This window comes from Neoarius graeffei, chromosome 13 (genome assembly GCF_027579695.1).
Source record: "Neoarius graeffei isolate fNeoGra1 chromosome 13, fNeoGra1.pri, whole genome shotgun sequence".
Taxonomy (NCBI): Eukaryota; Metazoa; Chordata; class Actinopteri; order Siluriformes; family Ariidae; genus Neoarius; species Neoarius graeffei.
The window spans coordinates 46,946,406-46,969,199 of record NC_083581.1 but is presented as its reverse complement, the minus strand read 5'-3'; the positions used below and the strand labels follow the sequence as shown (position 1 = coordinate 46,969,199).

The window sequence follows — 22,794 nt, the reverse complement described above, 5'->3', positions numbered from 1 at the left end:
GAGTATATTCCATATATCGCACAGCCCTAGTCTGAATCTTCGCTTCATATATATTTTTTATTTTCAACTAGCCAGCCGGGCTGCCTAGTGACAGGAATTACCCACCAAATGACTAAGTCGCCTCGGGCGACTGGACCACCGCGAATTTCGAGCCCTGTGTATGTGTGTGTATGTATATACAGTGGTGCTTGAAAGTTTGTGAACCCTTTAGAATTTCTATATTTCTGCATAAATATGACCTAAAACATCATCAGATTTCACACATGTCCTAAAAGTAGATAAAGAGAACCCAGTTAAACAAATGAGACAAAAATATTATACTTGGTCATTTATTTATTGAGGAAAATGATCCAATATTGCATATCTGTGAGTGGCAAAAGTATGTGAACCTCTAGGATTAGCAGTTAATTTGAAAGTGAAATTAGAGTCAGTTGTTTTCAATCAATGGGATGACAATCAGGTGTGAGTGGGCACCCTGTTTTATTTAAAGAACAGGGATCTATCAAAGTCTGATCTTCACAACACATGTTTGTGGAAGTGAATCATGGCACGAACAAAAGAGATTTCTGAGGACCTCAGAAAAAGCGTTGCTGATGCTCATCCGGCTGGAAAAGGTTACAAAACCATCTCAAAAGAGTTTGGACTCCACCAATCCACAGTCAGACAGATTGTGTACAAATGAAGGAAATTCAAGACCATTGTTACCCTCCCTAGGAGTGGTCGACCAACAAAGATCACTCCAAGAGCAAAGCATGTAATAGTCAGCGAGGTCACAAAGGACCCCAGGGTAACTTCTAAGCAACTGAAGGCCTCTCTCACATTGGCTAATGTTCATGAGTCCACCATCAGGAGAACACTGAACAACAATGGTGTGCATGGCAGGGTTGCAAGGAGAAAGCCACTGCTCTCCAAAAAGAACATTGCTGCTTGTCAGGAGTTTGCTAAAGATCACACAGACAAGCCAGGCTATTGGAAAAATGTTTTGTGGACAGATGAGACCAAAATAGAAGTTTTTGGTTTAAATGAGAAGCGTTATGTTTGGAGAAAGGAAAACACTGCATTCCAGCATAAGAACCTTATCCCATCTGTGAAACGTGGTGGTGGTAGTATCATGGTTTGGGCCTGTTTTGCTGCATCTGGGCCAGGACGGCTTGCCATCATTGATGGAACAATGAATTCTGAATTATACCAGCGAATTCTAAAGGAAAATGTCAGGACATCTGTCCATGAACTAAATCTCAAGAGAAGGTGGGTCATGCAGCAAGACAACGACCCTAAGCACACAAGTCGTTCTACCAAAGAATGGTTAAAGAAGAATAAAGTTCATGTTTTGGAATGGCCAAGTCAAAGTCCTGACCTTAATCCAGTGGAAATGTTGTGGAAGGACCTGAAGCGAGCAGTTCATGTGAGGAAACCCACCAACATCCCAGAGTTGAAGCTGTTCTGTACGGAGGAATGGGCTAAAATTCCTCCAAGCCGGTGTGCAGGACTGATCAACAGTTACCGGAAACGTTTAGTTGCAGTTATTGCTGCACAAGGGGGTCACACCAGATACTGAAAGCAAAGGTTCACATACTTTTGCCAGTCACAGATATGCAATATTGGATCATTTTCCTCAATAAATAAATGACCAAGTGTAATATTTTCATCTCATTTGTTTAACTGGGTTCTTTTTATCTACTTTTAGGACTTGTGTGAAAATCTGATGATGTTTTAGGCCATATTTATGCAGAAATATAGAAAATTCTAAAGGGTTCACAAACTTTCAAGCACCACTGTGTGTGTGTAATCGAATCATATAAGCTGATAGCTGACGAAGCGCATAGCAAGTTTGCTAGAAGTCGTGTATGACGAGATTGAAGAACTGTTTTATTGTTTATTTGCACATAAATGAAACAAGCCATTTTGTTAAAACAGAGAAAAAAGAACATGCAGGGGAAAACCAGAAATCTCCAAGGTTTTTCGAGGGTTTCCCCTATACTGTGATTAATTACTGTATGGTCATAACAATTTCTGTGATTATAACATACATAAATAAGATCAAACAAAAGAAAAAAGCAAATCATTACCGAAATACAAGAAAATAAGGAAAAACTAGCGAACTAACTAACTTAAGAGATAATACAATCAAATAACATATCAAATTAAACAGAAGTTAAAGAAAACCAAATACACAGTTTAAACTAATAAGTAATAAATCATAAGTACATAGTAGAAAAAGTAAAACGAAAAGTAAATACCAAATCTTTACGTATACAAGTAATAAACAAGAAAAACAAACAAATCGGGAGGTGGTAGTTGGCTTGTCTATGAAGTCATTTTTTATATATTTTTTGAAAGTGGGTAGGGACAAACAATTTCTTAGGGATTGACTTAAACTGTTCCATATGAAGGGGCCTCTAAACATTATTGTGAATTGCCTTCGATTAGATTTTGTCATTATTGGCCTTAAATTGTTTTGCTGTCTGGGACTATGGATATCTAAATTGAGTCTAAATCCTTGTAATGCTCTGGTAAATAAGAACTTTTATGGATTACTTTATGAACGAAAATGGCTGTTTGAAGTTTGTCATATACTGTCAAGACTTTCAGATCGTAAAATAGAGTCGCTGAGTTTGCTAAGAAAGAGACATTTGACGCAATTCTCACAAAGCACTTTTGTAACTGGTACAGTGGTTTGATGGAAGTAGTATAAGTATTTGCCCAGATAATATTCCAATATCTTAAATAGCGGCACATCCAGTGGTCGAGTTGTAAAATCAAACCGGGGGGATGGTGAAATTTTTCCTCCTGAAATGTTTTTCTTGCGATCTTAAATCCAAACTTGCTTAGGTCTTGCTGTCCACTCCGCTTGGCCATGATGCTGCAATCCGCTGCTGTCACTGACGCCGAATGAAATAAAAAATAACGGAACCCCAACTGAATGTCACCTCAAACGCTTCGCTTGCGCGTGCCCTCTCTCGCAGTAGCTTATTGTATGCTCAGTTTCAGCAAAGCTACGTGGAATGGCATTTCTAATTCCAATGTTAAATAGAAGTAATGTCCACATTTATTGATAAAATTGCTCAAGGGAAGGGAGGGGGGGATGCCCGTTTTAGAGGGGGGATGATTTTGACCATTTTTTATTCCAGGGGGGCATCCCCCCATCCCCCCTCAACTCGAGTACAGGGTATATCAAGCTGTAATACGGAGTCATAAATATTTTACGTGAAGGGCAACTTGCAACTTTTCTTATGATTCCAGTATTCTTGTACAACCCCGATTCCAAAAAAGTTGGGACAAAGTACAAATTGTAAATAAAAACGGAATGCAATAATTTACAAATCTCAAAAGCTGATATTGTATTCACAATAGAACATAGACAACATATCAAATGTCGAAAGTGAGACATTTTGAAATTTCATGCCAAATATTGACTCATTTGAAATTTCATGACAGCAACACGTCTCAAAAAAGTTGGGACAGGGGCAATAAGAGGCTGGAAAAGTTAAAGGTACAAAAAAGGAACAGCTGGAGGACCAAATTGCAACTCATTAGGTCAACTGGCAATAGGTCATTAACATGACTGGGTATAAAAAGAGCATCTTGGAGTGGCAGCGGCTCTCAGAAGTAAAGATGGGAAGAGGATCACCAATCCCCCTAATTCTGCGCCGACAAATAGTGGAGCAATATCAGAAAGGAGTTCGACAGTGTAAAATTGCAAAGAGTTTGAACATATCATCTACAGTGCCCAATATCATCAAAAGATTCAGAGAATCTGGAAGAATCTCTGTGCGTAAGGGTCAAGGCTGGAAAACCATACTGGGTGCCCGTGATCTTCGGGCTCTTAGACGGCACTGCATCACATACAGGCATGCTTCTGTATTGGAAATCACAAAATGGGCTCAGGAATATTTCCAGAGAACAATTCACCGTGCCATCCGCCGTTGCCAGCTAAAACTCTATAGTTCAAAGAAGAAGCCGTATCTAAACATGATCCAGAAGCGCAGACGTCTTCTCTGGGCCAAGGCTCATTTAAAATGGACTGTGGCAAAGTGGAAAACTGTTCTGTGGTCAGACGAATCAAAATTTGAAGTTCTTTATGGAAATCAGGGACGCCGTGTCATTCGGACTAAAGAGGAGAAGGACGACCCAAGTTGTTATCAGCGCTCAGTTCAGAAGCCTGCATCTCTGATGGTATAGGGTTGCATTAGTGCATGTGGCATGGGCAGCTTACACATCTGGAAAGACACCATCAATGCTGAAAGGTATATCCAGGTTCTAGAGCAACATATGCTCCCATCCAGACGACGTCTCTTTCAGGGAAGACCTTGCATTTTCCAACATGACAATGCCAAACCACATACTGCATCAATTACAGCATCATGGCTGCGTAGAAGAAGGGTCCGGGTACTGAACTGGCCAGCCTGCAGTCCAGATCTTTCACCCATAGAAAACATTTGGCGCATCATAAAACGGAAGATACGACAAAAAAGACCTAAGACAGTTGAGCAACTAGAATCCTACATTAGACAAGAATGGGTTAACATTCCTATCCCTAAACTTGAGCAACTTGTCTCCTCAGTCCCCAGACGTTTACAGACTGTTGTAAAGAGAAAAGGGGATGTCTCACAGTGGTAAACATGGCCTTGTCCCAACTTTTTTGAGATGTTGTTGTTGTCATGAAATTTAAAATCACCTAATTTTTCTCTTTAAATGATACATTTTCTCAGTTTAAACATTTGATATGTCATCTATGTTCTATTCTGAATAAAATATGGAATTTTGAAACTTCCACATCAACTTTTTTGGAATCGGGGTTGCAAATCTGTTTGCAAATATGATCAATATGAAACTTCCATGTGAGTTTTTCATCTATTATGGCTCCAAGAAAACGTGTATTAATAACCTGTTTAATGGGTTTGTCATGTATGAATATCTTAGCCGTTTCTGTACTGTATTTCTTATTTCTTCCTGTAAAGATTATGAAATTTGTTTTATCTATATTGATGGACAACTTATTTGCCTTGAACCAGTGATTTAGCTTGCCTAGTTCATTTATCATAAGTGTATCAAAATTTTTATAAGTCATGAATAGATTAGTATCGTATGCAAATAGTAATGTAAAGAGTTTGTCTGATACCAAGGTGAGGTCATTCACATAAATCAAGAACAAAAGAGGACCAAGTATGGATCCTTATTCTAGTCACATTCACTAGATTTTGAGAAACAATTGTTTTTTTTTGCAAATTTGATCGATAATTTTATACAAAACTTTCAACAAAATAATTTCTGCTTAGAATGTAAACAAATGACAGTCATTGTGTAATTTTATTATATCGACACATTCACAAAGAAAAACTCGCTCGTGTGATGACCTTATGTCTCTGAATTCCCTGAATCTTTTCACAATGTAACACACTGTAGATTTTGAAAGACCTAAATCCTCTTCAATCTTGCGTTCAGAAATGTTCTTTTTGAATGAAATGACAATTCTCTCTCAAATTTTGCCCCAAATGAGTGAGCCACGACCCATCCTTTCTTGCAAAGACTGAGCCTTTGGTGTTGCTCCTTTTATACCCAATCATGTTACCAATTAACCTGCTTATTGTGGAATCTTGCAAAATGGTGTTCCTTGAACGTTCTATAAACTCTTCAGTCTTATGCTGTGTTCACACTTATACCGGTACGATAGTGGTATAACTGTATCGATACAGTTTAGTGCATCTGTCCACACTAGCGAGAAATGTTTGCGGTTTTCTTTCACGGTAGTTGAAATGCGCGTGCGTGAAATGTTTCCGTGGTTACCGAGTAACTTCCTTCCGAGAATATGGTGGATGAAAGAACGTGTGTGTGCTTTTTGTTGTCAGTGTACAGTCTGTATTTCTGGTGGTCATTTATTCAGTCGAATCGTATAAAACGCACGAGGCAGTTGAGAAAGAAACCAAGAAAACGAATCTCCCTTTCTCTCCCTTTTCCCCTCTTCCTCCTTTCTTCCTCCCTCTTTCCCCCTCCCTCCCTCCTCCCCCTCTCCCTTTCTCCCCCCTTTCTTTGCTCCATGTAGCTCCACGGTCGTTTCGTTTGCGCATGTGCATTATATTTGTATCGATACAGAGCCGCTTCATCTGTCCACACTACAGCGAAGCGCTACAGTACCAATACTGTACCGGTACGAAACCCATACATTTGTGTGTTTCGTACCGATACAGTTATACCGCTACAGTACCGGTATAGTTGCTAGTGTGGACAGGTGTTGCGGTACAAAAGTAGTTTCGTATCGGTACAAAATCCCTAGTGTGGACAGGGTATTATTTTACCTCTGTCTCAACTTTTTTTTTCTTTTTTTGTGTGTTGTAGGCATCAAATTCTAACTTTATATTTGTAAAATACAATTAAGTTGTTCAGTAAAACGATTGAAAATCTTCGTACTTTTGTCAGTTAAATCAAGGTTGATATGAGTTAACAAATCAGATTTTTTTCTTCATTGCATTTTGGAAAATATCCCAACTTTTCTGGAAATGGAGTTTGTATGTTAGAATGTCTTCAAAGAATTTTTCAAAAAACAAACCTGGTGTGGGTGAATTGATTTTGTTGTGTGTGAAATCAAACAGGTCAGGTCAAGCTCAAATTATTGTTACAGCCTGGACTTCAAAATTAGTGACGTTTTCTCTAGTTATTAGTCTTGTGTAGGTAGCAGTTCGCTATACTCTCCGTCACAGATGTTCCGGTTCTTTTAACAGCTTTGGGTACATGACATTTCCTACCTATTTTAGAAACAAACGAAATCAAGTAGATTTTTAATTTTTTTTGATTTCCTGCTCACAGATGTACAGAGTTGATATGTGTCAGATTTGTATGTATAAATATATGCACAAACATACGAGGGGCATGTGTGTTTACAGACGTGCCAGGTGTGCCGTAAGGGTGATAATGATGAGTGTCTATTGCTATGTGACGGTTGTGATCGTGGATGGCACATGTTCTGCCTCAGACCAAAGGTCACTCAGGTGCCCGAAGGTGACTGGTTCTGTCCAAACTGCAATTCCATGGTAATGTAGCATGAAACTCAAACCCTTCCAAACTAATAACGAGTAAAACTCAGCCTTGTATTTTAAAATGCTTTTATATTTGGTGTATTTAACGTTCGTTTGTATGGTTTGTCAGGAAACCAGTGATGATTCTCAGCCAAAACAGTCAGCACGACAGCGAGCAAAAGCACGAAAACGACGCCCTGCTTATGGAGGAGAATGTTCAAATGAGGAGCAGCAACATAAGCAGAACATGAGTACACGGCAAAAATATGGCCCCACCCCTTCCAGCAGGACAAGCTACTCACCCTCCAAACGCAGACGCATGGCTACACGAAATCAACCTGACCTCACATACTGCGAGTGCGTTAGATATTTCAGGATTTTTTTTTTTTGAGACTTATTGCTTTATATTGTACACTACCGTTCAAAAGTTTGGGGTCACTTTGAAATGTCCTTATTTTTGAAAGAAAAGCACTGTTCTTTTCAATGCAGATCACTTTAAACTAATCAGAAATCCACTCTATACATTGCTAATGTGGTAAATGACTATTCTAGCTGCAAATGTCTGGTTTTTGGTGCAATATCTCCATAGGTGTATAGAGGCCCATTTCCAGCAACTCTCACTCCAGTGTTCTAATTAGGGGTGGGCAAAAATATCGATACGGCGATATATCGCGATACTTTGTCTTCTGATTCAATATCGATACTCGAAATTTGAATATCGATATTTTTTCAAATAATAAATCATGTTTCAGATGGGTTTGTAAATCCAGTACAACTTCCGCACCTCCGTTCCGCAAGGTGTCGCTGTGCCGCTACCTCACTGCAAGGCACACTTCGTCTTCTCTTTTTTTCCCGGCGGTTGCAGTGAGGAAAAAAAACAAGCAAGCATGGCTGTTAACGTAAACCTAGAGACGCCGCCGAACTTTAAGGCAGATGTTTGGAGGCACTTTGGATTCCAAAGGAAAGGAGAAAAAAAAAAAAACAGTGAGCTGGACAAAGAGTACGCACTTTGCAAAACCTGTTTCGCTCCAATTAGATATTCAATTTCTACTGCAGGTGACATAATCAGCTCTCAGAGGAGCTGTCTCACCTCTGAGCATGCTGGCCAGTTGCTCTTCCTGAAGAAGAACATGCAGTTTTGAAATGTGTGCTCACAGTACAGGTTTGGATTAAACTTTACACAAGTACTAAGCACAAGTTAAATGTTCTCAGGTATATGTTCTCAAGTTTACAAAGAACAAATTGATATTAGTGTTAGCACTGAAATGTATGTGCAGTCTGCAGTGCAAGTTTTAAGTTTTCATAAAACAATTTGATTCTGCTTGTGAAGCAGCACTGATGTGTCCATGCTTACAGAAAAGTTGAGAATACTAGCACAGAAATGGGAATTTTCTGTATGTTGTAGTGAAGCAACTCTTGGTTTTGCCAGCAGTGGAATAGAGACAAATATGTGTCTGGCAAGAGTGTGTAGTTATGTATGTGAAATGTAATTTTACAGTGGTCAATAAATTCTGATTTTCTTCAGTGACAGATATCGTGATGTGGTTGAAATTTCTTGCAATATATCGATTATCGCTGAATCGCTGTACTGTGATATTATCGTTATCGTGGGCAAAATATCGCCATAGTATCATATCGTGAGGTTAGGTATCTGGTGATACCCAGCCCTAGTTCTAATGGTACAATGTGCTTGCTCATTGCCTCAGAAGGCTAATGGATGATTAGAAAACCCTTGTACAATCATGTTAGCACAGCTGAAAACAGTTGAGCTCTTTAGAGAAGCTATAAAACTGACCTTCCTTTGAGCAGATTGAGTTTCTGGAGCATCACATTTGTGGGGTCGATTAAATGCTCAAAATGGCCAGAAACATGTCTTGACTATATTTTCTATTCATTTTACAACTTATGGTGGTAAATAAAAGTGTGACTTTTCATGGAAAACACAAAATTGTCTGGGTGACCCCAAACTTTTGAACAGTAGTGTATTTATATCAGTTAATAATTTGAAAAGTGTTTGTTAATTTTCAGGTTTATATAATTATTGCTTGAAAATTAACTACAGTCTAGTTAGTTGACAGTTTTACATTTATATGATGTGTATTATAGAGAGTTGTGTGTTTCTCAGGATTATTCTGATGGAGATGGAGGCCCATGCTGATGCTTGGCCCTTCCTAGAGCCAGTCAACCCCCGACTTGTCCCTGGGTACCGCCGCATCATTAAAAACCCTATGGATTTCCTCACAATGCGGGAAAGGCTTCTCCAGGGAGGGTAAGATTGCTTGTGGCTTTGTAAATCATGTAAAACCGTGCGTGTCTTTCGTTACACGGATTGAGATGGAGATGAACACTGATGATTTAGGTCTTTGGTTAATTATTTGTCATTATTTATTATTTGATGCTGTTTTATTCATTTGTTTTTCATTGTGCTCAGTTAAATATTATTTCAAACGACCAATCTCGTTACTTTGTGAGGCATCATGTTTTCCAGGTCAAATTTTTTACTTTTAGTAACTTGAGTAAATGTATATGCTCCTTGCTGCAGCTATTGTACTTCTGAGGAGTTTGCCGCAGACGCTCAGCTGGTCTTTAACAACTGTGAGCTCTTTAACGAAGACACGTCAGAGGTGGGCATGGCCGGGCACTCCATGAGGCGCTTTTTTGAGAGACGCTGGGCAGAATTCTTTTCAAACAGTGAAAAGTAGGCTGCTTTTGGGGAAATATTTGAACTGCCCAATCCCACTCACTCCTTTAAAAAGCTTTGGTTAGCTAAACTTATTTTGAAGACGTGCGTGTGTGTGTGTGCGCGTGTGTGTGATTTTGTTCTGTTCATTTAGTGACCTCCTGTTATTTTTGTACAGTGGTGTTATGAACATTTATGAACCTTTCAGAATGTTCTATATTGCAGAAATATGACCTCAGTATGAAAGAGTTTCACACAGGTCCTAAAAATAGAGACCAATTAAACAAATGAGGCAAAAATATTGTACTTGCTCGTTTGTTTATGAAGGAAAATGATCCAAAATTACATACCGTTTAGTGGCAAAAGTATGTGAACTTCCAGGATTAGCAGCCAGTTTGAAGGTGAAATTAGAGCCGGGTGTTTTCAGTCAATGGGGTGACGATCAGGTGCTGAGTTGGCGGGGATTGATTTAAAAAAAAAAAACAGGGATAGGTCAAAGTCTGATTTTCACAGTACATGTTTGTGGACATGCATCATAGCAAGAACAAAGGAGATTTCTGTGGACCTCAAAAAAAAAAAAAAAGAGTTGCTGATGCTCATGAGGCTGGAAAAGGTTATAAAACCCAAAAGAGTTTGGACTCCACCAATCCACAGTCAGACAGAATGAGGAAATTCAAGATTACTGCTGTCAGTATCTAGTGTGACCCTTATACTATGTACCTGTAATGTTAATCATTCTTTGGTAGAATGATTTGTTTGCTGGGGCGGCACGGTGGTGTAGTGGTTAGCACTGTCGCCTCACAGCAAGAAGGTCCGGGTTCGAGCCCCGTGGCCGGCGAGGGCCTTTCTGTGCGGAGTTTGCATGTTCTCCCCGTGTCCGCGTGGGTTTCCTCCAGGTGCTCTGGTTTCCCCCACAGTCCAAAGACATGCAGGTTAGGTTAACTGGTGACTCTAAATTGACCGTAGGTGTGAATGTGAGTGTGAATGGTTGTCTGTGTCTATGTGTCAGCCCTGTGATGACCTGGCGACTTGTCCAGGGTGTACCCCGCCTTTCGCCCGTAGTCAGCTGGGATAGGCTCCAGCTTGCCTGCGACCCTGTAGAGGGATGAAGCGGCTAGAGGAGATGAGATGAGTGTGCTTGGGGTCATTATCTTGCTGCATGACCCATTTTTCTCTTGAGTTTCAGGTCATGGACAGATGTCTTGACATTGTCCTTTAGGCTTACTCAGGTGGCCTCAGCTGGGCCCCAGTACAGATCTTCCAGTCTCTGTGAACCCTTAAATACAATTCCAGTTCCTGTGAGTTCCCAGTTCCTGCGTCCCTCTTCGGTATGTCAACAAAACTCGCTCTTGATCTTCCCCGTCTCTTTTGCCCGTGCACCAGTTCCTGTGTGATGAGCTGACTAGCTGCCAGAGCTGGAGTCCAAACTCTTTAGTGATTGCTTTGTGCCTTATCCAGCCTGATTAGCATCAACAGCTTGCTCTCTGAGGTCCTTCGAAATGTCCTTTGTTTGTGGGTGGTAAAAGAGAGCAACTGGACTTGCTTGAAGATTCTTGAAGACGTTTCACCTCTCATCCGAAAGGCTTCTTCAGTTCTTTCGGATGAGAAGTGAAACGTCTTCAAGAATCTTCAAGCAAGTCCAGTTGCTCTCTTTTACCACCCACAGTTACTATGACCTGGATGACTGAGAATCTTCAGACACGTCCTTTGTTTGTGCAATGATACACTTCCACAAACGTGTTGTGAGGATCAGACTTTGATAGATCCCTGTTCTTTAAATAAAACAGGGTGTCCACTCGCACCTGATTGTCAATTCATTGATTGAAAACACCCAACTTTAATTTCACCTTCAAATTCACTGCTCATCCTAGAGGTTCACATACTTTTGCCACTCACAGATATGTAATATTGGCTCATTTTCCTCAATAAATAAACCAAGTATAATAATTTTGGTCTCATTTGTTTATTTAGGTTCTCTTTGTCTACTTTTAGGAGTTGGATAGCATCTGATGATGGTACTGATCACATGTAGCAATATAGAAAATTCTCAAGGGTTCACAAACTTTCAAGCACCATTGTTATTTGGGGCATAGCAGGAAATTATAATTCTTAATTTCAGGTCTTTTAAAGAGAAAGAAAACATAGGAACTGGGGCTTACATATAGCACACTGCAGGTATACTGTATATTCAATGATGCTGTAAAAATACAAAGAAAATTGTACATGTGAACTTTAACCTTTTTTTTTTCATCACAATGAAAAACTACAAAGTGTTCTGGGCCGCGTCATTTTTGAAAATTGCCTACGCATACACCACTTCCTCATTTACACTTATACCTCACCTGGTTCATATTTGTTTATTAGGAAATGATGAATGATTCGTTTCCTATTTCTCTGGAAATGTCGTGTACTATGCTTACTTTGTACCATACCGTTTATGATTTTTTTTTTTTTTTTTAACTACTCTCTTTAATGAAGCACTCTGCAGTGACCGCCGAGATTCTTTTTCAGATATATGCTCAATCATGCAACTGGAGTTGCTTAAACAGCAACAAGTGTGATCAAGTGACGAGAGTGCAAACTTTTGCTTCCCGATTCAAAACAAAGAATAAATATGGAATGGACTCAGCAGAAACTTAACTTTTAATTTGTGATGCTTTGAAAACAAACATTGTTTCTTGTGAAATGTTTTACTTTTTAAATCAAACTTTATTCAATAATCTTAAAGCTCTACGTATAATTATTTACATTTTACAGCAGAAAGACGCGTGTATGATTTGGAGAAGACACAAGCCTACACACTTGGTACACACATCCATACAGACTTGGAGTACTTACACATCAACAAGAGTTAAACTCGTCTTCTTGGTTGACTCAAAATCTGTTTAAAAACAAATTGGCACTGTTGAAGAATAATTTTAGATTTTATTTTGAAGATTTTATAATTAACTTGTATATAAATGAACCAGTAAAATTCTTGCATGTCTTTTGTCAGGTTTTTGTCGCAAATTTCATACATTCTTCTCTCCTTCAGGTTTATATCTAGTCCGAAATGTCATACTCTTTGCCATGTTTCTGCTGAGCGTGAGCAGTGTATTTAAAGGTGATCAATAGTTTCCTCCTCTTTACAGTCATGAACAGAACATTTTATGTAGTCACAAAACGACTCCATTTAACAACAAACCAAATTTCTAACCTGCCTACACTTATTAACCACACCACATCACGAATGTCTTCCGAAATATCCTTTGTATTTGTTTCAATACACTGCTCACTCTTGATTGGTGTAAAGTGTTTATATTTATATAAAATATACAGTATATATATATTTTTTAAATACCGCCATGTTAATTTTCCTTTATTTTGGGGGGCGTCATGGCTCAAGTGGATAAGGCGCCATACCATAAATCCGGGGACCCGGGTTCATTTCCCAATCCCTCCCCGTCTCTCTCCCGCTCATTTCCTGTCTCTACACTGACCTATCCAATGAAGGTGGAAAAGGCCCAAAAAAAACTTTAAAAAAAAATGTCCTTTATTTTGTTAAAAACATTCCTGTTCGATTCATTACACCAGTCTAGTTTTAAAAGTGACCGACCCCTTTTCCATAAGTTTACGCATTCCTGAAGTCTTGGTGAAATGTCTGACATGCTTTGGCCAAAATAGCACAAGCTCGCGCCTCACCCTGTCTGAATAGCTCTGTTCAGGATGGCTGATTTGAATGCCTTTTCCTTGAAATGATGATAATGAGCCCCACCCACCTCTTCTCCTGACCAATCAGGAAGCACTTTCTCATGAATATTCTTTCACAAAGGCAGTTATCAAGCCATGAGTGGAGATACTCGGATGAGGGGACGGCATAATTCTGATGAGTTCCCCTTGTGACATTGAAAGAGGAGCCAAATCTGAACAGCTTTTTGAAGCACATGATTTCTGAAATAGGCAGCCTAAAAGAAACCGACTGGGTGTCTTATTTCAGTATCTATGTGTTGATCAGAGGTGGACAAAGTACCCAACTTCATTACTTAAGTCATAGTACAGATCCCACTGGTTAAATGATACTATGATACAAGTGAAGGTTGTCCAGTCAAATTTTTACTTAAGTTAAAGTACTGAAGTTCTTGCTTTTTAAAAAGAAAGTATTAAAAGTACATTTTCTGTCAACACATTTTTGTATTATTGCCACAACGCTTACAAAACCTAACGGCGTTACCAAAGACAGAAATGTGAATTCACAAAATGAACGCATGCCATGCCATCATGGTGGTTTAACGTTAAGCTAGCTAGTCAGTGAAGCTCCACCTGACATGCTAGCAAACTCTTTTCAAACTTGAAATCATATCGCGACTAGAAAAGAAAGATTTCTACATTGTTTATTTGGAAAGATTATGCTAAAATACATTTCTGAAAGGACTTCAGATAAGTTAATTATTAATGTTAGCGTAACTCCGTTTTTACATGCTAACTGTGTCCAAGTTAACTAGCTATAAGTAAACATTAGCCGTGGACAAGGCGACGGCAACTTGGCGGGAAAGTCATTTGACTAACCAGACTGCATAGCTATTGCAACATTATCGCTAGCTCTAAAAGCACAGACAACTTCGTTACAAGCTTTCTCTTGGAACAAATATTTACATACCTCAAGATGCTTCTGCAGGTTGGATGGCGAGTTTTTGTAGGCCGTGGTGTGGTTCATTTTCGGCAAACGTTTAAAACGAAACGAATCTTTAAAGGTGGGGTACGAGATTTTTTCAGGAGTATTTTTTTTACCATATTGCTTGAAAAGCTCCTCACACCCATGTTGCAAGCAGTACAATAGAAGGTTTGACCCAAAAACTAGATATTTTAATCCAGTCTACAGTGTAAAATAAAGGAAAAACGCCATCCAATCATATCGAGGTACCACCTCAAAATGATTGGATACTGACACGCCAATCAGACTGAAGCCCGCGAGCAGCCCGTCCCTTCTGTGTGTGTGTGTGTGTGTGAGAGAGAGCGAGCAGCCCCTCCCCCAACCTGCACGCTGCGAGCAGAGTGTCACACAAAGTGCAGGATTTTCTCAGTGCGCTCCCGCCAAACAACGGGGATTTACACGAAAACGGAAGGAGATATTCACAAAATTCTTTCACAGTGAGCGCCACAAGGCTCTCCTGAACACACTGATGTAATTTTTTTTGTCTGTAGTGTAAAAAATGAGGTCACTAGAGCGAGTTAAAACGAGTGACTTTTCTGATTTTGCAGTCACAGCGCAGCCACGTTTATAATGGCAGTCAGTGGGGCTGGGCGGCTGTGCTCTCCTCACTTTCAGGCTTCTCATTCAAAAACTGCAAGTCCTATCGTGTAGGTAGACACATTGTGTGAATCAGAACAAGTGTGGCTACTACTTTTGAGAAAATTATGTGTGTGGAGTGAAAATTGGGGCTGAAAACGCAGTTTAAATGAGAAAGTTTGAGCTATTTTTCCAAGCTCTCTACACTCTGCTCCACTGGTGTGTAACGCAATAGACACCCATTATAAAGGCTGATTTTCTCAGGCTTTATAAGGGGGAGGAGGGGTGGAGACGCGGGGGGTGGGAGCATAGCGAGGGCGGGCGTGCTTTTTTTTTTTTCAAAATATGGCTTGTGGGAACCGTTACTCCAAAATCTCATACCCCACCTTTAATCCTTTTTAGAAAACTGAAACATGGGTTCCAGCTATAGCCATGAGTGCGTGCGTTCCCCAGAAGAACCGCCTCCTTCCATTCTGCCATCCACTGATTGTGTTCACATAACGCTGCTGAGATCACTGAACTTGATTTTATAGTCTATGGACGAGACGTGACCCTAGTGATAGACTGTCTCAGTGTCACCTGCGGAAAAAACAATCGCGTTTTAGAAAAGAGAAGAAAAAAATCTTCCACTTTCAAAGCTGCTTCATAGTTAATGAGTAACGAGGACCTTGATGGAAATGTAGTGGAGTGAAAAGTACGATATGTCTTTCAAATGTAGTGAAGTTTCCAAAAAAAATACTCAAGTCAAGTACAGATACTCAAAAAGTGTACTTCGTTACTGTCCACCTCTGATGTTGGTAAGCATTCCAGATACCCAAATGTATGTGCACAAGCACTTGAGTGTTTCATTTGTCCCCTTTAAGTGTTTGTGTGTACAATTTCCATATATTAGTTTGTAAAATGGTATGTTTTGTCTTGCGCTTTCTTTTTTTTCTTCCATGATTTTATTTCTCGTGTCCAGTCAGCTCCTCCATTCACAGGTGGTTTTTTTTTCTTTCCTTTAAACCAAAAGGCTGTTTTTAATTGGTTCCTTATTTCGATAAGCAGAGTCTGCCAAGCTCTTTTGCTTTATATAAACTGTCTCTCTCTCACACACACCGCGCGCACAGATTTTGTTTAATTTTGTGATGCATTTGTTGTCAGAAATGTTTTACGCTAAGCATCAGTGTGTCGCTGCTGCTAGTCTGGTTCAAATCTAGAGCAACGCAAGACATGCGGCCCATGGGACCATCCGGCTTAATGCCTTAATCTGGCGCAACAAAATAAATTGCAAAACTGCATTAATCTGAATTAAAATTGGGTCATAAATTTAAGATATTGGGGGGGGGGGGAGTTTTGAGGCCTCGGCATAATTATGAGTAGTTACTGAATTTAGTGCTCACAAGCTGCAGACAGATGACACATGGAATATAAAATAAAATCATCTCAAAGGAACGTTGAAAGATCTATTGGGATTATGCCTTGTTTGAAGATTTGGCTCTATGGTGAGTGTGAGGAGTGGATCATCAGTTGATTTTGTTTGCCCAGTGTTCGTTTTAGCTCTTTAGGGCGTTTTGCTATTGGTGCATTTCGAAGAGAAATTTGTGACAGTACTGGCATTTCCCTGCCAGTTCACGGTGAGATGTGTATATAAAAAAATACACACGCAACGATGGGGAGTGTATACAAAGGGCAAGGACTTCACATGAGCTTATGACCCGTGCTTACTGGGAATCCCTTTTTCATGGGCAATAACTGCAATCCTCAGCGCAACCCCAGACATCTAAAGGCCTCATATGTGATTTCACATTCATTCAGTCAGTCAGTCAGTAATGAATGAATGGGGGGGGGGGAAGGATGAATAAACACAACTACATAAAATAGTAAATACAAATTTGATTAATAATAATTAATAGTAATAAATATGAGAAAATAAGATTTGTTATGGGCGGCACGGTGGTGTAGTGGTTAGCGCTGTCGCCTCACAGCAAGAAGGTCCGGGTTTGAGCCCCGTGGCCGGCGAGGGCCTTTCTGTGTGGAGTTTGCATGTTCTCCCCGTGTCCGCGTGGGTTTCCCACGGGTGCTCCGGTTTCCCCCACAGTCCAAAGACATGCAGGTTAGGTTAACTGGTGACTCTAAATTGACCGTAGGTGTGAATGTGAGTGTGAATGGTTGTCTGTGTCTATGTGTCAGCCCTGTGATGACCTGGCGACTTGTCCAGGGTGTACCCCGCCTTTCGCCCGTAGTCAGCTGGGATAGGCTCCAGCTTGCCTGCGATCCTGTAGAAGGATAAAGCGGCTACAGATGAGATGAGATTTGTTATCGAGAGAATGCAATAATTTTCCCATTATCATGAAAAGAGCTCATCAAAAAATATTGCAAGCATGGCTGTTCTCAGCTTTCATACTTTTTTTTTTTTTTTCCCCTCCCCTTCCAAGCATCACAAATTTACACTTTTTTTAAGCATTACAAATTTAGGTTCAGATTCTGCTGACTCTGCTCTATCTGCCATTTTATCTGTTGGTCATTTATCAGATAATCTTAACTAGTCACTGAATATTTGAGTCATATATGGACACTTGGCGCTTAAATATGTGTATATGCGTTTAACTTGTGCATGCTTCTTTTAATTATCAATAACATGACAGGGAAAACATTAATATTGCTGTGGAAAACAATAACTGGATCTGTAACACGAACAGAACACATGGTTTTAATAACTTATTGTAGATTCTGCACCCATTCATTTGTTCACTGTACGTATGCTTCAAGTGACTTGAAATGTATCAAGTCCAAAAGAATAGGCACACCAACCACATATGAAAAGTCATTTTATCCATGGATTACTGCTGTTAACATTTACCATTTTTTTTTCTAGCGGATTTGAAGCATATTTGTCTCATGATGCAAAGAAGGGGTTTATAGTTAAGCGTGGGGAGCAGAGGTACCCTGACATACTGAAAGACTCGCATGCAGTCCTCCAAAGTTCTGACCGTGTGTATTGTGTATCGACCGTGTCTAACATTCAGCATTCAGACAAATGCTGATGAAATACACGCCCACACACAACTGTGTTTTGTTTATGTAAAGTAATATAATTGAAGGTTAGGTATATAATCAAGATTCTGCAATCGATTTTTTTTTTCTTCTCTCTCCTTCAGACCGTGTGGAGTTTTCCCATCTGCTCATTTCCTTGTTGAGTACCAACAGCAAAGTCATCACCCTGTGACCTTGCTACCCACATGGGTCGCCTATTTAAAAAAAAAAAAAGGTTCCCCTACTGTCATGCTTGTCCTTGACAATAACAGGCCGCACTCAAATAGCATACTTTACTGAGACTGAGAATCACTCCGCCAAGTGTTAATACTGCTTCTTATGAAGCACAACAGTCACTCCATGTGCCGATCATATTGAATATTAAAGATAAGAATGATTAAATGTGTTAATGTTGTATTCTGCTATGCATAAGAATCACTCCGAGACTCAATGCTTGATGCTAATATAAAAGAAACGGCACAAGAAGCACAGTGAGGACCTTTTATAGCCTCCCACAAAGGGCTCACGGTCACAAGGTTGATGACTTTGATATTGTTATATCTATATTGGTATTTGGCAAAGAAATGAGAACCCCACTAGTTCTATAGAAAACTACCGTGGTGTTCCACAGCAAAAGACGACATTACTATTTTCAACCTCCGATCAGAAAAAGTTGGGATGGTATGTTGAAATTAAAACCGAAAACGATTCATAAATAATCTCTGACCTGTATTGCACTCAGAACAATACAGCAGCACCATTACTTGATGTTTTACCTCATGAATTTTGTTGTTTTGTTTTTTTCCCCCCCAAAAAAAACATTTCAATTTGATTCTTGCAACACATTTAAAAAAGTTGGGACGGTAACGCATTTACCACTTTATAATGTTGCCATTCCTTTTTACAACACTTGTTAGGGATTTGTTGAAGACGTTGAAGTGTTTCAGGTGTTATTTTGTCCCATTCTTCTTGCGAACAGGTCTTAAGGTGTGCAACAGTACAAGGTCATCGTTGTCATATTTTTTTGGTTTCAAAATTTGCCACACGTTCTCTATCGGGGACAGAGGGGACAGGCACCGTCTCCGTCCACAGCCATGCCTTTGTAATGTGTGCAGAATGTGGTTTTGCATTGTCTTGTTGAAATATCCCTGGAAAAGATGTCGTCTTGAAGGCAGCATATGTTGCTCCAAAATGTCAGTATACTTTTCTGCATTAATGCCGCCATCACAGAAGTATAAGTTACCTTTGCCAAGGGCACTGACAACCCCTTGCCATGACAGACCCTGGCTTTTGGACTTGTTGCTGGTAACAGTCTGGATGGTCCTTTTTGTTTTTGGTCCAGAGCACAGTGTCCATTTCTTCGAGAGAAAAAAAAAGATCTGGAATACTGATTCTTCTGAACACGATACAAGTTTCCACTATGTGATGGTCCATCCCAAATGTCTCCAAGCCCAGAGAAGTCAACAGCGCTTGTGGACACGATTAGCATTAGTGTGCAAATAAGAAGCCTTAAGTTTTAACTGGCGTTTGTGGATCTAACTCCGTATTGTAGTGTTTGACAAATGTTTGCCAAAGTAATCCCGAGCCTGTGTTATATCAGCTATAGATGAACGATGGTTTTTGATGCAGTGCCGTCTGAGTAGCCTGGGAAATCCCATGCTGCTTTGCACAATCGTTCCGATCTGAAAAGACAGCATGGAAACTATGGTCTAAAGGCTCGCCTGAGTTAGGGAGCCAATCAGAGAGTGGGGAGGGGTGGAAAGACGGTGACGCGTACTACTCGACAAACGGAAGCTTGTAGTTTATTTGGGACTGTTTACGGATCACATTTAACATGGCGGCGAGCGATACGAACCAAACTTTCGATCAAGCTTTAGACACTGTTCTGAATAGTTTAGAGCGAAAGTTTGTTTTAAAACGGCAGTAATCGTTCGGTGCCATTGTTTTCCTATTTTTGTTTTGCCTTCTCTTTCCTTCTCTTCTTCGTCGCTCTAACTAAGTCACTGGGTACAACTGCCATGATTGGCCATGGGCCATGATTGGCCATACGCCAAATGATAGACATTCGCAACGTCCAATAAACGGCCGTTGACAATTGTAAACCACACCTCCCCTACGAGAAATTCAATAGGTGGATTCCAGACCATATTTCACTTGTGATATGGTCTGGTGTTAACCAGACTACCGTCTGAGAGATCAGAGATCACAAGTGTTCAGCTTTGGCTTGCGCCCTTTCTTTATGCACCAAAATTCCTCCAGGTTGCTTGCATCATTTTATCCACCTTAGAGGGTGAAATATCTGAATCCTTTCATATCTTTCTTTGAGCGACATTTGTTTTTAAACATTACAGTAATTTTCTCATGCGTATGTTGACAAACTGGAGATCCCCCGCCCATCTTTGCTTCATTTTGAACCAAATCATGATTACAATCACCTGTTAACATCACTTGTTTCAAATCACATCATTTAATTGTTTTACCTCATTACGAGCCCTAAATTGGTCCCGTCCCAACTTTTTTTTTTTTTTTGGGAATGTGTTTGCAGGCCTAAAATATAGGAATGGATGAAATGAAGTTGACAAAAAAAAACATGAAACATCTTGGGTTCATACAAGTCAAAGTGAATTTAGAAACCACTGCTTTGATTTTTATTTTCATTTCCCATACTGTCCCAACTGTTTCTGATTTGAGGTTGTATAAAAATTTAAGAGTTTCAATTCAAATTATGATCTAGTTAAAATTTTGTAGTAGCGAACATGAACTATTAGGGGAAAATGCTGTTAGTAAAAATATGATGCATGTTATATAATCTATAATCTCTTTTAATGTGTGATTTGCACACTTTAACTCCTCTCTTTCTGTCAAGAAAATCGGAAAAATTCCCAAACCGCTTCACATCTGGTTGTCTTTAATACCCAACAACACAGTATCGGTTATTCAAATCCTTTATGTAAGTTGTATGGATCTGCTTCTTCTCTTTTCATTCTGTAAAATGAAAGACTTCCATTTTTCAAGTCTACATGCTCTCACACAGGTGGGCATAAAACCAGGCCGTCGCTGTTGGGTGCTAGCTGTGTTCTCTTCCATGCTAATGACTTGGAAAAGGATGGGTATAACTGGCAATATGGCGCTGCCCTTGACCTTTGATCAATCCATTTGCAAATTAAATAATCTCAGTGCAAACATTTAACACAATAATATTCCCTGTGTACATTTTCCCTACTAGCCTTAAAGTGTTGTGTTTTCTTTTGCTTTAATGCATTTCAGCAGCTAAGAGCGTTACATCAGTTCTTGGCTCTCTGTCCGACTACAAGCAAATCAAGCCTTCTGCTTCATTACATCTAGATGATTTATTTATTTTTCTTCCCTCAGTCTATTTTGCTATATGTTTATACTGAAAAAGACCAAAAAAATTCCTTCAATAGCTGGGATTATTGAATAGCAATAGCCTATATGGAACATGTCTGGACAACATTCTAGAAAAATCTAGATGATTTATTGCATGACCAGTATCGACCAAGCACCATTTGTTCTCAAGATAACTTAATTTTTCAATAAACCAATCCCATACTGAAAAACAGGTGCTTTTAAACTCTATTAGGTTGGTATTTAGACCTTATTGCCTCTATGTAGGACTGACTGACTTTACTAGTCTGGCTGGTCTCTGATGCGGAAAGGTTAATGGCAAGGTTATGCTTATACATTTGGAGCAAAAAGATTTGTATATAGATTTGTTGAGGTATACATGTGTGTTTTTGTTTTTTAACTGAAATAATCAGGTTTTTGGGTTTTCGGAAAAGACAAGTAAATATTGAAGATTTTTTTATTTATATCAACATGAATGAGAATAGAGATGTATGAACAAAATCTGAGCGATACCTCATGACATTAGTCCCCTTCTGACTGAAAATTATCTTATCGTTTTATTCAATGGCCAACATGAAATGAATACTAGGCTTTATTAATGGTGGGAAACTTTAGTGTTGTACAAGAAGTTTTATTTCTTGAAGACCTCAAATTATAGGATGAAAGAAAATATTCGATGCAATATTCCTTTTATAACTTTGCAGAAGGTTTTCTGTTACATTTAGTAGATGTAGAACACTGAGCTTGTATTTAAGTACGTTTTCCTCTGTGGAAAATGAGATTGTGTGAATAGAAATAATTATGATAATGAATTGTAGTTTTTACACTGAACTTGTCCAGGATAATATTACATATTTCACTCTGTATATCTATCTGTTTATGGAGACACACAAGGGACATTTTCCCTAAAACAGCTGGATGTTTTAAGGTAATATAGTACTAAACCATAAACCCAGATGTGGTGTTAGTGGATTTTAAATAATGTACAGTTTTTGTGACTTTTTCCCTTCTATATTTTTACAGAAATATCATTTTTAAAAGGCGGCATTAAGTTATCCTGTTGTTTTAAAGTGATGTACTGTGCATCTGTAGAATGTACTGCAAGCAGAAATAAAATCAGTAGCGATACTCACTTGGCTTTACCTTATTCTGTGTATGTGGAGTTCTTTTGCTATGCACGTGAACAAAAGTTTGTCGGATTAGGGGTCATGAAACGGGGAAAGTACCAAGTTTGTGCTGAACTTTGACCTTTCTGTCTGTCACTGTGCCAATGATTTGTAAACCTTGAGGTACCCGTTTGTGTGCAATGCTTTGCTTTCCTTACTGGCATGAGAATAATGATCTCAGCATCTCCGTTTTTCAGAGTAGCCAGGTCCGGATATTCAGAATTCTGTAACCCTGTAGGCATTTTTGGGGAAAAGTTGTTATACAGCATTTTTAGAAAATTCAATGTC

General features: G+C 39.4%; 1 protein-coding gene across 1 annotated transcript in view; it reads left to right on the top strand.

Moving 5' to 3' along the window:
• baz2a (bromodomain adjacent to zinc finger domain, 2A) overlaps nt 1–10,044 on the top strand; it is a 135,398-nt gene extending 125,354 nt beyond the window's left edge. The window contains exons 25-28 of the mRNA XM_060936667.1: nt 6,882–7,028; nt 7,144–7,370; nt 9,139–9,282; nt 9,556–10,044. Of these exons, the coding sequence (XP_060792650.1) occupies nt 6,882–7,028; nt 7,144–7,370; nt 9,139–9,282; nt 9,556–9,715 (678 nt within the window). The 3' untranslated portion in view covers nt 9,716–10,044. The remainder of the gene's footprint in view (nt 1–6,881; nt 7,029–7,143; nt 7,371–9,138; nt 9,283–9,555) is intronic.
• The last annotated feature ends 12,750 nt before the right edge of the window (nt 10,045–22,794 follow it).